The sequence below is a fragment of the Myotis lucifugus genome, unplaced genomic scaffold (assembly GCF_000147115.1).
Source record: "Myotis lucifugus unplaced genomic scaffold, Myoluc2.0 scaffold_2, whole genome shotgun sequence".
Classification (NCBI taxonomy): Eukaryota; Metazoa; Chordata; class Mammalia; order Chiroptera; family Vespertilionidae; genus Myotis; species Myotis lucifugus.
This window is the reverse complement of record NW_005871050.1, coordinates 30269448-30283654: the sequence shown is the minus strand read 5'-3', so window position 1 is coordinate 30283654 and position 14207 is coordinate 30269448. Positions and strand designations below refer to the sequence as shown.

Genomic DNA, 14207 nt, shown 5'->3' with positions numbered 1-14207 from the left:
AAACTTTTCCAAGTATTACTTAAAATTAAATAAACTAAATCAATTTTTTGAGGTAGTGATTTCTGTCACCTGAATTTACTATTTTTTTAATTTTGCTGGTGTTCACTTTTTCATATAACTTTCCTTCACTGTTAATCCTTTGTATGATGTATTTCTAAAGTTATTTGACGTATATCCAAGATCCCCTAATTTGTATACTTTATTCTGAAACCAGTGTCTTCAGTCAGTGTGTCTCTTTCACACATTCTGCAACGACATACTTCTATGTTACCTCCTAAAAAATTCTACCTTCTTCCTTTTGTCTAGGCAAACTCTTCTTGTGTCTTTTATGGATAATTTAGTCAGTAATAGTCTTTCCCTTCTTTGAAATCCATTGCAAGCATGACTATATCACCCTGTTTTACCTCATTTTGTTTACATTTTTTAACCTGGTCTTTTAATGTTTATATTTATCTTACACCAAATATATAGCCTAGAGCTAGGCATTTATTAGGGGATTGACAAAGAATCATTGATAGTTCGTTATATATCAATATTTGCTAGGAAATTGTGACTGCCCTGAAGATTGATTTATAGACATAAACACTAACTTGCTCTTTTACTCCCCAAAAGCAAGTCACCCCTAGATTTTCAAGAGCTGGTAATTAAGACACCTCATTTTTATTAATAGACAGATGAAGGATCATTTTTCAAATCCTCTCTCCAGATTCTTTCTGCAGCCTGTAAAGAGCTTATTTTGGAAACCATATTAGAAATTAAGAAGCAAGGGACTGGTCTGGAGACACAGGATCAGTTTTCTGCTTCACGCCTGGCAGAGGCTGTGGCTACCCTATAAACGAAGCTTTAAATCAAACTTAATTCAGAGTGCTTCAGTAGCTTCTGCACTAAAGGGGATTCTTCCATAACAGGTTACACAGAACTAAAAGAAGTGAGTGTAGTGAGATTTTACCCATAGCAGGGAGAAAATGGAGAGAATAAAATTCAACCTAGTCTGTGAAGACAGTAAATTCCCATTTTATCCTTGGTTAGTTATATGTTGGGAGAGGAGAAAGAGAGGAAAATGAATTTAACCAGGAAGAGAAATAATAATAGAAAAACTATACAAGTAAAATGTGGTAAAGAAAATTCTTGTACTTGTCTGGTTCCGTGATCACACATGAATGTAAAGGGCAGGAGAAAACTTACTTAATTTACAAATGCTAGTATCATCAACTCTTACATATGTATATTATTGGAAGGGAACAGAAACAGGGTTAATTTCAAAAGTATGTCTATTTGGAATATAATCTGGATTTCAGATTTCATATGGGAGACTCTCATATTCTAGGAACTATCTTCTACTAAACCAAGTTTAAGACCTTTCTTCCCTCAAAAGAGAGCCAAAGGAGATTAACCCAAGCCAAATTTAAGTATCAACAAATGTAAATAAAAATATGTCTGGAGGAGCCAAAATGTAAGCAATGTACCTTTGGATAATGAAATGTTGATGTAGCTCAGTTGTTTGGAGCGTCATCCTGATATTCCAATGTTGACAGTTCGATGCCCAGTCAGGGCACATTCAAGAATCAACCAATGAATGCATAAATAGTTGAAACAACAAGTTGATCTCTCTCTCTCTCTCTCTCTCTCTCTCTCTCTCTCTCTCTCTCTCTCTCCTCTCTCTCTCTCTCGTCAATACATAAAATTTTTAAAAGGTAATATTCCTTTGCATGTGCATAGTGCTATTTACTTTTAAGTCACCTTAATGCATTTTAAAACAAAGTTAAGGTAAGTATGATAGGTATTTTTCCCAGCTTAAAGATGAGTAAAATTATGGTGCCACTAAATTAATGATTTTGTAAAGATTCAGCTTGAGTTTGTAAGGGGAAAGTGAACTTAGAACCCAGTTTTTTCTGAGCACAGTTGTCTTTTCCAACTTTATGCTAAATGCTAATAAATCAGAGGATTCTTGCCTGCATTCATTAGCAAGTGTCCAAAACAGACAAGATAATTACTTCCATGCCAAAATTTTATCTTTTGCAAATACATGTATTTAAGAACTTCACCTCAGTCAAAAGCAGCATGAGACAGAAAAAAATGGTAGCAGAGTACCCACTTTCACTTTACTCAGTAGACAGCTGGTTTTTGTGTAGAAAATACTTTTCTAAAGAAACAGGAGGCACACTCCTCAGGAAATGTTCATTGAAACTCAGCTCTTCTGAGAGGCACACTCCTCAGGAAAGGTTCATTGAAATTCAGCTCTTCTGAGAAGAACACTGGTTCCTGGTCATTCAAATATAACATGAGACAGTGTTTCTCTTGTGAGGGAGGGAAAGAGAAGGGCAAAGGGCAGTATCTGAGAAAGAGAAAGAGAAAGAGAAAGAGAAAGAGAAAGAGAAAGAGAAAGAGAAAGAGAAAGAGAAAGAGAAAGAAAGAGAAAGAGAAAGAGAAAGAGAAAGAGAAAGAGAAAGAGAAAGAGAAAGAGAAAGAGAAAGAGAAAGAGAAAGAGAAAGAGAAAGAGAAAGAGAAAGAGCAGTATCTGAAGAAAGCATGGCCCTAGTTGGGAGCTAGCAGCACTGTGGAGATAGGGTATAGGGCACGTGCCTGCATTGAACAAAGAGGCAGGAGAAAAATCTAAGAACAGGCTTCTCAATGACATTTGGTGATAGAAGGCCACTAACATCCTCAGTTTACTTACTATAAGGCAACTATTTTCAAGGCTCCTTTCTTTCTCCCCTCAGCCCCTGTTGTCAAAACTCTAATGTCCAACACAAACCCAACACTCCTACAGATTTTTTTTCCTTCATGCCATAGTGCAAAAATCCAATTTATGGGTTTCTTTTAAATGATTTTATTGATTTTTAGAGAGAGAGTAAGGGAGAGGGAGAGAGAAAGATGCATCCATACCAGAGAGTTACATCAATTGGCTGCCTCCTGCACCCCTCTCTCCCCACCATGGATCAAGCTCACAACCCAGGCATGTGCCATGACAGGCACATCTAAATCAACAACCCCCAGATAAACTGACAACACCAAACCAACTGAGCCACTTTGACCAGGGCCAATTTGTTTTTGTAAGCTCAGCTTAGAATATGGAACCCAATGTTTCTTCTTTTTTTGCCACACAAAATTGTGGTGGCTTCATTTGTCAATAGCATATTAATATTTCTTTTTGCCAAGTGGAATTCCTCACTTCTTTCCTTTCGCATCTGATCTTCACATCAAGAGACACTTTTTTTGTGTTTTCTTGTTAAAGGTTCCACAATATACCGTCAGGATTCTCTATGCCCATTGGATAACCTGTGTGAGCATTGTAAACATTTGCAGTCTTCTTATAGCTGCTCTCTTCCCAAATCAAACCAAGTTATCCAACAATATTGTCTTTATTTCAGGCTACTCAAAGAGCATCTTGGAGAAAAAGAAGTTGAGTTGGCACTTATCTTTGATTCAGTGGTGGAGGCTGACCTGGCAAATTATACCTGCCATGTGGAAAACCGAAATGGAAGGAAACATGCCAGCGTTCTGCTGCGTAAAAAGGGTATTTAGTTTTATAATTATTACTATGGTTTGTTTACCTACCAAATAACTATGGAAGTTAGATTTGTTTCCTGGTCTTATGTTATCATTTAGTATAAACTTCTATTAAACATTCTATCTTTTTTAGGAAAAATATATCTCTCTTGCTGTAGATATTAGCATAAAATGACTATGATTTATATGATTATAAAGTGGATAAATGAAATGAAATATTATTATATGTTAAATCCAGTAAGACAAAATGTACCCTGGTTATAAATGTTACTTAAAATGTATTAGGTATTGTCATTCAAAATTGAATCTATATTTCACCATCTTATGCAATTCTAGGAACTTTATTATTTGATGGGAAACACTCTTTATTCCCTGACTAAAATATAAATAAAAATAATAAATAGCATCATACAATATTTTCTAATTGTTATAAACACAATTATAAACTATATTTAATGATATGACCTAATGTTGAGGGCTTTAGTAGGTGCATATATTTTTAAACAATTTGGCATTTATGGACATCCCTCTCTATAGTTGATTCCAGATGGGGTGGAAATTGTATTAATAGGCAAAGAAAATAAACTATAAATTTATAGATAAATGAGATAAAAGCAGACATAGAAACAACCCCAGCAGCTGGAGCAGTTTCTGACATTGGCTCTTACCCTGCCACAGCTCTTGATTACTGCAAAAGGCTAAATAGGTTCTGTATGTGTGCATCTGGCAAAGGGTTTGTCAGTGTAACCAAACAAATGTTCTCAATCAGTGTTCTTGTCTAGGCTATAAAGCAATAGAACAGATTCAATCAGCAAGGTCACTATTTGTACCTCCTTGCCAAGATGGAATTTTTATTTTCCAGCCAGCTCTAATATTTGACTTCGACCTGAAGCTCTAGAAGTAGGGAAATGTCATTATACTGAAATAATGCTTTTATCTTTCCAATACCATTTCTTACTCTGTCTGAATTGGTTCCATCTTAAAATAATAGAACATTTAAGTATAAAGGAATCTAATATGGAAAGTGAAATCAGTAGACCCTGGTTGATGAGATCCTAGTTCAGCCATTGATTCAGCTACCTGGTTCAGTAGGATTAACTTCTGACTAGACATCCTGAACCTTTGTTTACTCATCTGCAATATAGGGGCAATAGCATCTAAATTGTAGAGTTATTTTGAGATTAAAATGATATCAATATGGTGTGAAATATACCATGTTCAAACAGGGTTCAATTTTATACAGAATTTGGATAATTTCCCCTATGCAATTGGCAACCACTTAATCCACCTACATGAAGGGCAGACATTGATCATATGTAGATACCTTGTAGCAAGAATCATTTTGTTCTTGTGCATCTCAGTTTTATTTTAGCTTGAGAGTTCCTCTAAGCCAGGGTCTGATGCACTTCTGTATCCTCAGCACGACTTAGACAGTGTCTAGCAACTAATAGAATCTCAGAACCCATTCTGGTTAATGAATGAAGAAAGTTCTCTTTTATTATTGAGGTTCATGTAGCAAGCATTGTGTCAGATACTGGAGAATAGAGCTCTGAATAAGAGAGATGCCCAAGTCTGTGAGTGTGCAGAGAAAGACAAACATTAAAACTATTCATGAAATATGTATAGTGTTATAATTAAAAACTTGCTATGAGGAAAAATAATGGTGCTCCTTTCATTCAGTCAGTGGAAATAGAAATAGGTGTATTTTAAGTTATAAAATGTATCCATTTCTCTTTAATAAGTAAAGCCATCACTAGCAACCCTTAAAATTTCTAATAATCTGACATTAGAAAACAAGGCATACTGTAAAACTGCCATGTCTAATGGCTTCTGCAATGAAACATGTCTAAATCACGAATACCTATGAATACTATTAATTCTCATATTCCTGATCTAGAGTTCCCTAGGATTTAGGTCCCCTATTCTCATTTATTTTTATATTGAATTTACTGGGGTGATATTGGTTAATAAAATTATTTAAGTCTCAGTTGTACAATTCTATAATACATAATCCGTATATTGTGTTGTGTGTTCACCACCACCCCAAAGTAAAGTATCTGTCCATCACTATTTATTCCCTTTACCCTCTTCTACCTCCCACTGCCCCCCTTTCTCTCTGGTAATCACCATACTGATGTCTGTGTCTGAGTTGGGTTCTTTTTTACTCAATCCCTTCATTTTTTCCACCAGTCCCCCAAACTCCTTCTCTTCTGACAGCTGTCAGTCTGTTCTCTATCTATGAGTTTGTTTATATTTTGTTTGTTAGTTTATTTTGTTCATTAGATTCCACATATGAGTGAAATCACATGGTACTTGTCTTTCTCTGACTGGCTTATTTTACATAGCATAATAATCTCCAGGTCCATCCATGCTGTTACAAAGAGTAAGATTTCTTCTTTTTATGGCCGAGTGATATTCCACTGTGTAAATGTACCACAACTCTTTTATCCACTCATCTACTGATGGACACTTGGGCTTCTTCTAAATCTTGGCTATTGTAAATAATGCTGCAATGAACATAGGATATATATATTCAAATCATTGTTTCAGATTTCTTTGAATATATTCCCAGAAGTTGAATCACTGGGTCATAAGGCAGTCTTTCGAGTTAACTCCATACTGCTTTCCATAGTGTCTGCAACAATCTGCATTCCCACCAATAGTGCACACGGTTTTCCTTTTCCACACATCCTAGACACTTGTTGTTTGTTGATTTATTCATGATAGCCATTCTGGCAGGTGTAAAGTGGTTTTAATCATTGTGGTTTTAATTTGCATTTCTCTAATGATTAGGGATATTGATCATCTTATCATATGTCTACTGGCCACCTGTATGTCCTCTTTGTAGAAGCGTCTATTCAGGATCTGTTCCCATTTTAAAATTGTATTGTTTTGGTTTTTGGTGTTGAGTTTTGTAAGTTCTTTATAAACTTTGGATATTAACCCCTCATCAGATGTATCATTGGTGAATATGTTCTCCCATTCGTTGGGGTTGTTCTTTTACTTTGTTGATGGTTTAGATTATTTCATTCCATCTCCATCTCAAGGTTTTTAAAAATCATTTATTGTTTGATAACTCACAAATTTATATCTCTAGTCTGAACTTCCTGCCTAAACTCTGAAGTTGTATACCTAACTGCCTATTCAATAACTATTAAAAATCTCATTGACATGGCATTGGCCTCCAGTAGTAGTGAATAAATGTTATGCAACTTTTAAAAAAATCTCCACCAGTAGACATATCAACCTTCACTTGTTTGAAACAGGACTCCTGATTTCTCCTCCTATAAACCAAATCCTCCAGTTTTCTTCTCCATAGCCATCAACATCCTTCCAGTTGCTCAGTCATCCTTAACTTTTTTTTCTCTATTCATATGCTATATCTGGTCCACAAGCAAGTTTCATGGCTCTACTTTAAAATACACTCAGACTCCAATCACTTTCTTTACCTTCCCTGCTACCACTCTGGTTTGAGCCACCAGGATCAATTGCCTAGCTCGCCACAATAGCCTCCTAAGTGATCTCTGTACTCCCCCCATCTTTACATACAGTCTATTATCACAGCAGTCAGAATGATCCTTTTATATGTAAGTCAGATCATATTATTCCTCTAATCAGAACCCTCCAATTGCAGACACCTCACTATTATACTTAGAATAAAACCCCAAATCATTGTCATGGCCTAAAAGGCATGGCACAATCTGTTGCAATTTCTGATCTCATTGTCACCAAAATCTGCCTCAAACATCACATGCACTAGCCACTTTTCAATTTCTCATACTAACAAAGCACAATTCTGGCTCATGGTCTATGCCAGTGATGGCGAACCTATGACACGCGTGTCAGAGGTGACATGCAAACTCATTTTTTTGGTTGATTTTTCTTTGTTAAATGGCATTTAAATATATAAAATAAATATCAAAAATATAAATCTTTGTTTTACTATGGTTGCAAATATCAAAAAATTTCTATATGTGACATGGCACCAGAGTTAAGTTAGGGTTTTTCAAAATGCTGACAGGCCGAGCTCAAAAGGTTCACCATCACTGGTCTATGCACTTGGTATTTCCTCTACCTGAGACATCCTTCCCTAAGCTATTTGCATGACTCATTCCCCCTTTTCATACTGGTCTCTGCTTAAATATTACCTACTTGATAGGGTTTCCCTGGCCACCCTATATAAAATAATATTACATATCTATTTTTTAAAATTTTCGTCTTATTGAAGTAAAATTGATAAATAAAATTGTAAGGTACTTAAAGTGTACAATGTAATGACTTGATATAAATATACATTGTGACATGATTTCCCCCATTGAGGTAATTAACACATCCATCACTCACATATTTACATTTTTGTAACCACATTTATTTTCTAGACTCTGAGCAAATTGTAATTATACAATACAGTATTATAAAGTACTGTCATCATGTTATACATTAGATCCCCAGACCTTATTCATCTTATAACTAAAAGTTTGTATCCTTTGGCCAACATCCCCCTATTTTCTCCCCCACCACCTAGCTCCTGACAACCACTTTTCTGCTGTTTGTTTATATGACTTCAGCATTATTTTAGATTCCACATATAAGTGATATTATGCAGTATAATATTTATATTTTTCTGCCTTATTTCATTTACCATAATAGCCTCCATTATAGCAAATGACAGAATTTCCTTCTTTCTTAAGGCTCAATAATATTCCATTATAAATATATATAAATTTGTGCATGTGGAGGGGGAGTCCCTCAGCTTAGCCTGCACCCTCTCCAACTCCAAACTGGGACCCCTTGGGCCTAAACAAGCAGTTGGACATTCCTCTTGCAATCTGGGACCGCTGGTGCCTAACCACTTACCTGCCTGCCTGCCTGATCACCCCTAACCTTTCTGCCTGCCTGCCTGATCACCCCTGACCCCTAAACCCTCTGGCTGCTGGCCTGATCACCCCTAACTGCTCTTCCCTGCCAGCCTGATTGCCCCTAACCACCTCTTCCTCGGCCCTGCCACTGTGGCTTTGTATAGAAGGACATCCAGAAGATGTCCTGTCGGATTAGCATATTACCCTTTTATTAAGATATATATATATATATATATATATATATATAGAGAGAGAGAGAGAGAGAGAGAGAGAAAGAGAAAGAGAAAGAGATAATATGCTAATTGGTTTTAATGATGTCCCAGTCACGACCAGTCAACAAGGTGGGCGGGGCTGAGGGGGCGGGAGTCCAGATCACATGATTTCATCCTGCCCAGGCAGACTCCCCCATGGCCCCACAGCCAAATCCCAAAGTGGACCCAGGGTTACTAAACTTTACTGGAGCTGCTCCCCACCCCCCCACCCCCTGCCCCAGGACCACACTGCCTGCAGCAGGGCACCCCAGCAGCCTCCTGACAGGCAGGTGGCTGGGGAGAGCCAAGTGAGGTGGGGGTGGCAGGGAGCCACAGAGGGTCAGGGTTGCTGGAGCCAAGTTCCTGGGGATCTGAGGAGAGTGCCTGATAGAAGCCCGACTGCAAAGAAGGAAGAGGAAGCAGCCATGGAGAGCTCTTCCAATCCCCCTGCACGGACACCCTACCCCAGCCCCCGCACACCCGGGGGACAAGGGAGGCTGACAGGACTAGGAGAAGACTCACCTCAGGGGTAACTGCAGCCCGCACCTCCAACTCCTGATCTCTTCCCCCCGCCATGGGCGCCCACAGCAATAGCACGCCAGTGCCCCGAGGCACCCTGGCCCTGCGGCGCATCGCTGCCAGTCCCCCTCCGCTGGGGCCGGGCATGCCTCTCCTCCCTACAACTCCATACCTGGGTGGAGGCAGGCCCAAGTGACCCCCAGGGTCAGACCCATCCCCACCCCCACCCCCACAGCAGTGGAGCCTTTTCTGCAGTGAAAGCGCAAAACCTGCCCTCCTAGCCTGCCTGGCCCTGCCCTGGCCCTGCCCCCATCCCACTCCAGGAGATCAGAGCCCCACCCTGAGCACTTACAGCTGTGAAATGGCCACATTTAAAGAATGGCGCCAAGTGGGGAGTTTGACAGTTACTCCCCCTTTGGCCTCGCTGCCCCCCTAGCACCCCCTAGTGCCTCCTCCCCCGGCCAGTGCCTCCAGGGACAACCACTGCTACAGGGCTGCTGAACAGAACCTGCCCCTCCAAGGCCTGCCAAATCCTCTGCAAACCTTCAAAACCTACAATCCCAGGAAACAATCATGCCCCCCTCTCCTAATCAGCACCTGCTACTTGCAAGGGTACCCGTGGGCAGTTGAGGGTGATCAGGCCGGCAGGGGGGCAGTTGGGACAATCAGGCCAGCAGGCAGAGTGGTTAGGGGTGATCAGGCAGGCAGGCAGGTGAGCGGTTAGGAGCCAGCAGTCCCAGATTGCAAGAGGGATGTCCAAATGCCGGTTTAGGCCTGATCCCACAGGGCCTAAACCAGGAGTCGGACATCCCCCAAGGAGTCCCAGATTGGAGACGGTGCAAGCCAGGCTGAGGGACAGCCCCCCCCCCTCGTGCACAAATTTCATGCACCGGGCCACTAGTACATCCTAATAAAAGGGTAATATGCAAATTGACTGAATAGAAGAACAACTGGTCGCCATGACATTCACTGACTACCAGGGGGCAGACACTTAATGTAGGAGCTGCCCCTGGTGGTCAGTGCGCTCCCACAGGGGGAACAGCCATTCAGCCAAATGCTGGGCTCACAGCTGGCAAGCACAGTAGCTGTGGCGGGAGCCTCTCCAGCCTCCGTGGAAGCTCTAAGGATGTCCGAATGCCAGCTTAGGCCCGCTCCCTGTGGGGAATGGGCCTAAGCTATCAGTCAGACATCACCCCAGGGCTCCCAGCCTGCGAGAGGGCACAGGCTGGGCTGAGGGACCCCCCCCCCCCGCCGAGTGTATGAATTTTGTGCATCAGGCCTCTAGCATATAGATGCACGAAACTTTCTTGATCCACTCATTTGTTGAGGGACTGATTATCATGCTTTCTTTTTTCTCTAACTTAGTTCTATTTATTATATTCATTACTTATTTGATATCACATTACTTGTTTGCTTCTTGTTTCCCTCCACCACTAGAATGTAAACTCCATGAAACCAGGGACTTGTTCTGCCTTGTTTACTGCTATATACCTACTGCATAGAACATAGTAAGTGCTCAGAAATATTTTTTAGGTAAAAATTCTCTTCCTAGAGGACCAGTACAATAAGATGGTGGATGGATAACATGGATTGGTAAAGAGAGTATTTATCTGTGATCTTGTCTTGATTAGTGTCTGCTCTGGGTTATCTAAGTGTATTCTGTTTCCAAATACATTCACTTTCCAGATTGGGGGTTGAAAATTAAAGACTTCAGGGGCTATGCAAACATTTAAACTTTTAAAAAATAAGGGCTGGATATTAGAAATAATAAAACACAGGTCACAGAATATATTCATTGCTTTAAAGAGGCAGTCACTACTCTTTTCTAGAAGATCATTGCCATGCTTGCTGGAATGTGAACACAGGGATATGAGAACTTCAACGTTTTCAAGTGAAGTGAAAGACTGAATATAAAATCATTTTATTTTTTAAATATTTTTCTCTACCTTTCTGAAACATTATATAAATCAAAAACTTATTTTTTACTCACAGCATACCAGTTTTCACTCTGTTCTAGGTAGCAGTTAAATTTTTTTCACTGTGCTTTGTAGAAAGATAAAGTTCATCTTCCCTTACTCCATTCAACTTAGGGGCTCACTACAATATGGAGGAGCTCCAGAAAACAAACAAACAAACAAACCAAACCACTATGGCTATGCACAAACATTTTTTAGAAAATATTTGTGTTGATTTCAGAGATAAAGGGAGAGGGAGAGAGAGATAGAAACATAGATGATAAGAGAGAATCATTGATCAGCTATCTCCTGCATGCCCCACACCTGATCTGCAGCCCACAACCTAGGCATGTGCCCTGACCGGGAATAGAACTATGACCTTCTGGATCATAGGTTGATGCTCAACCACTGAGCCATGCCAACTGGCCTCCAATATTTTAAATCAGACAAAGATCTGGCTGGTCTTGTAAAACTTCAGATATTTCCTTTGGAGATGAATACAGGGTTTCTCACATCATAGCCTAGCCTCAGTGGCTGTAGTTTTTCCACCTAGAATATGACTTGCTAGAATAACTTGCTAATGAGCTATGAGTCAAATATAAAAATACCCTAAGTGATCACTATGAAGAAGAAGCATTTGATGAATCTTTCATAAACTGAAAAGGCCTTTCCTAAAATAAAAACTCATGTCTAATATATCCAGTTAACAAGGTCAGGCTATCTCCAAGCAAGAGGTTTTACCTATGCATCTTCTACGTATACTACCACTTCATCACTCTCTGATAAACTATTTGACAATAGGTAGAACTAACATTTCAGTAAGATGGTCATAATATTTTTTTTGGGGGGGGGATTGAACAAAGACTCTGAACTGATGCTAAAGAAATTATGATAATTATTCCTTCTCTGTGCATACACTCTTTCCAAAAAGTTAAGCATATCACTGAACAGAGAATATTTCTCACCCTCTCTTTAGCCACTCTCTCTCTCTCTCTTCATTCCCAGTGCTACTGTTCCAGTTTGAAATCCCAACCGATCTAAGAAACCCTCAGGTGGAATATCCTAATCTGATTCCCAATTTATGAGCAAGCTCAAAATATTTCTAACCTTCCCTCTCTCCAGTCCCTTGGCTTCATCTGCTATTTGTCTCAGTCTATAATGTCTGATCTTTATGATCAAATTAAAAAAATAGTTGAATTCAAACTAAGAAGATTAAAAAGAACTACAATTGTACTTTATATGTCTAGAAAGAGTTACAATCCCATAAATATTTGCTTTTCTGGCTATAGTTATTTTTGTGAAGTGTGTACAAGACACAGTGCAAATAAAATGTCTTTCACTTTCTCAGTCAGGAAATATCCCTAGAAGTATAGACCCTTCTGAGATGGAAAATGGAAGTTGAAAACAGAAGACAAAATAAAAGCCAGATGTCATCTGGGTGATGGCACTTCTGCCTTCTGATTATAGGATACATGTTTTCTTTTTAATGTGACTGCCTGGGCTGAATCAAAGAATACTGGTTGAGTCTCAGGAACTAAATCCACAGTTTTCAACATAAACAGCCATCATTAGGTAATATATTTAAAAAACATTTTTGTGCCCTAACCGGTTTGGCTCAATGGATAGAGCGTCGGCCTGCGGACTCAAGGGTCCCAGGTTTGATTCCAGTCAAGGGTATATACCTTGGTTGTGGGCACATACCCAGTGGGGAGTGTGCAGGAGGCAGCTAATCGATGTTTCTCTCTCATCGATGTTTCTAACTCTCTATCCCTCTCCCTTCCTCTCTGTAAAAAATCAATAAAATATTAAAAAACATTTTTGTAAAATGGACCCCAAAACCACAAAGGTACTTTTTACACATTTTTCTTACATAAATTTACTGCTGAAAAAGGTGTCTCTACTTGGGAGCACAAATTATTCCTGCTGCTAAAGTTTTCCATCTACCAATAGTAACTTTATTCTGTAAATAACGTAGAAATTTCTGAAAATTTCTCATTCAGTGATTAAAAACAATTGAAAGCTGTCTGATGAAAGAGATGAGAGAGAGAGAGAGAGAGAGAGAGAGAGAGAGAGCCCAAAATTTTTAAAAAATAAAATGAACAATTTGTAGCAGGAAAACATTTTGAATAAAGTCAATCAAAGTCCTAAGATCAAAGATAAGTCAGTTTTTAGAGTAACAGTAACAAAAAAGAATCCCATTGCTCTGTCAATTTAACACTGGCTGTTAAGAATGCATAATATAGCCCTGGCCGGTTTGGCTCAGTGGATAGAGCGTCGGCCTGCGGACTGAGGGGTCCCAGTTTCGATTCCGGTCAAGGGCATGTACCTTGGTTGTGGGCACATCCCCAGTGGGGGGTGTGCAGGAGGCAGCTGATCCATGTTTATCTCTCATCGATGTTTCTGGCTCTCTATCTCTCTCCCTTCCTCTCTGTAAAAAATCAATAAAATATATATTTTTAAAAATAATGCATAATATAGCCCTAGCTGGTTTTGCACAGTGGATAGAGCATTGCCCTGTGGACTAAAGGGTCCCAGGTTGGATTCCCGTTAAGGGCACATGCCCTGGTTGTGTCCTTGATTCCCAGTATGGGTTGTGCCGGAGGCAGCCAACCAGTGATTCTCACTCATCATTGATGTTTCTACCTCTCTCTCCCTTTCCCTTCCTCTTTGAAATCAATACAAATATATTTTAAAAATGCATAATATATTTACTGTAAGTCATGTGTTCTCAAGAAACATTAACAATATGGAGGAACAGGGAGAAGAATTTCAATGTCACTTTCTAGGATGGAGCTTGTAAAGCTGTAGTGTAAGCCAAAAAGACTTGAATTTGAACTTAGCATATCTGGCTCAAGTCCCATCTTGGTCACTTCTTAAGTGTATGATTTGGGTAAGTGAATTAAACTACTGAGTTTCAGATTCTTCACCTATAAATTTGGACCAATACTTCTTACCCTCAAGGTTTACTTAAAGAATACAGTAGTAGTTGCCGAAACCGGTTTGGCTTAGTGGATAGAGCGTCGGCCTGCGGACTGAAGGGTCCCAGGTTCGATTCCGGTCAAGGGCATGTACCTTGGTTGTGGGCACATCCCCAGTGGGAGATGTGCAGGAGG

At 39.6% G+C, this 14207-nt stretch overlaps 1 protein-coding gene across 1 annotated transcript in view; it reads left to right on the top strand.

Moving 5' to 3' along the window:
- Positions 1 to 14207, top strand: part of IL1RAPL2 (interleukin 1 receptor accessory protein like 2) — a 610196-nt gene that overhangs the window by 561558 nt on the left and 34431 nt on the right. Inside the window, 1 exon segment of the mRNA XM_023757470.1 lies at positions 3372 to 3517. Within this exon segment, the coding sequence (XP_023613238.1) occupies positions 3372 to 3517 (146 nt within the window).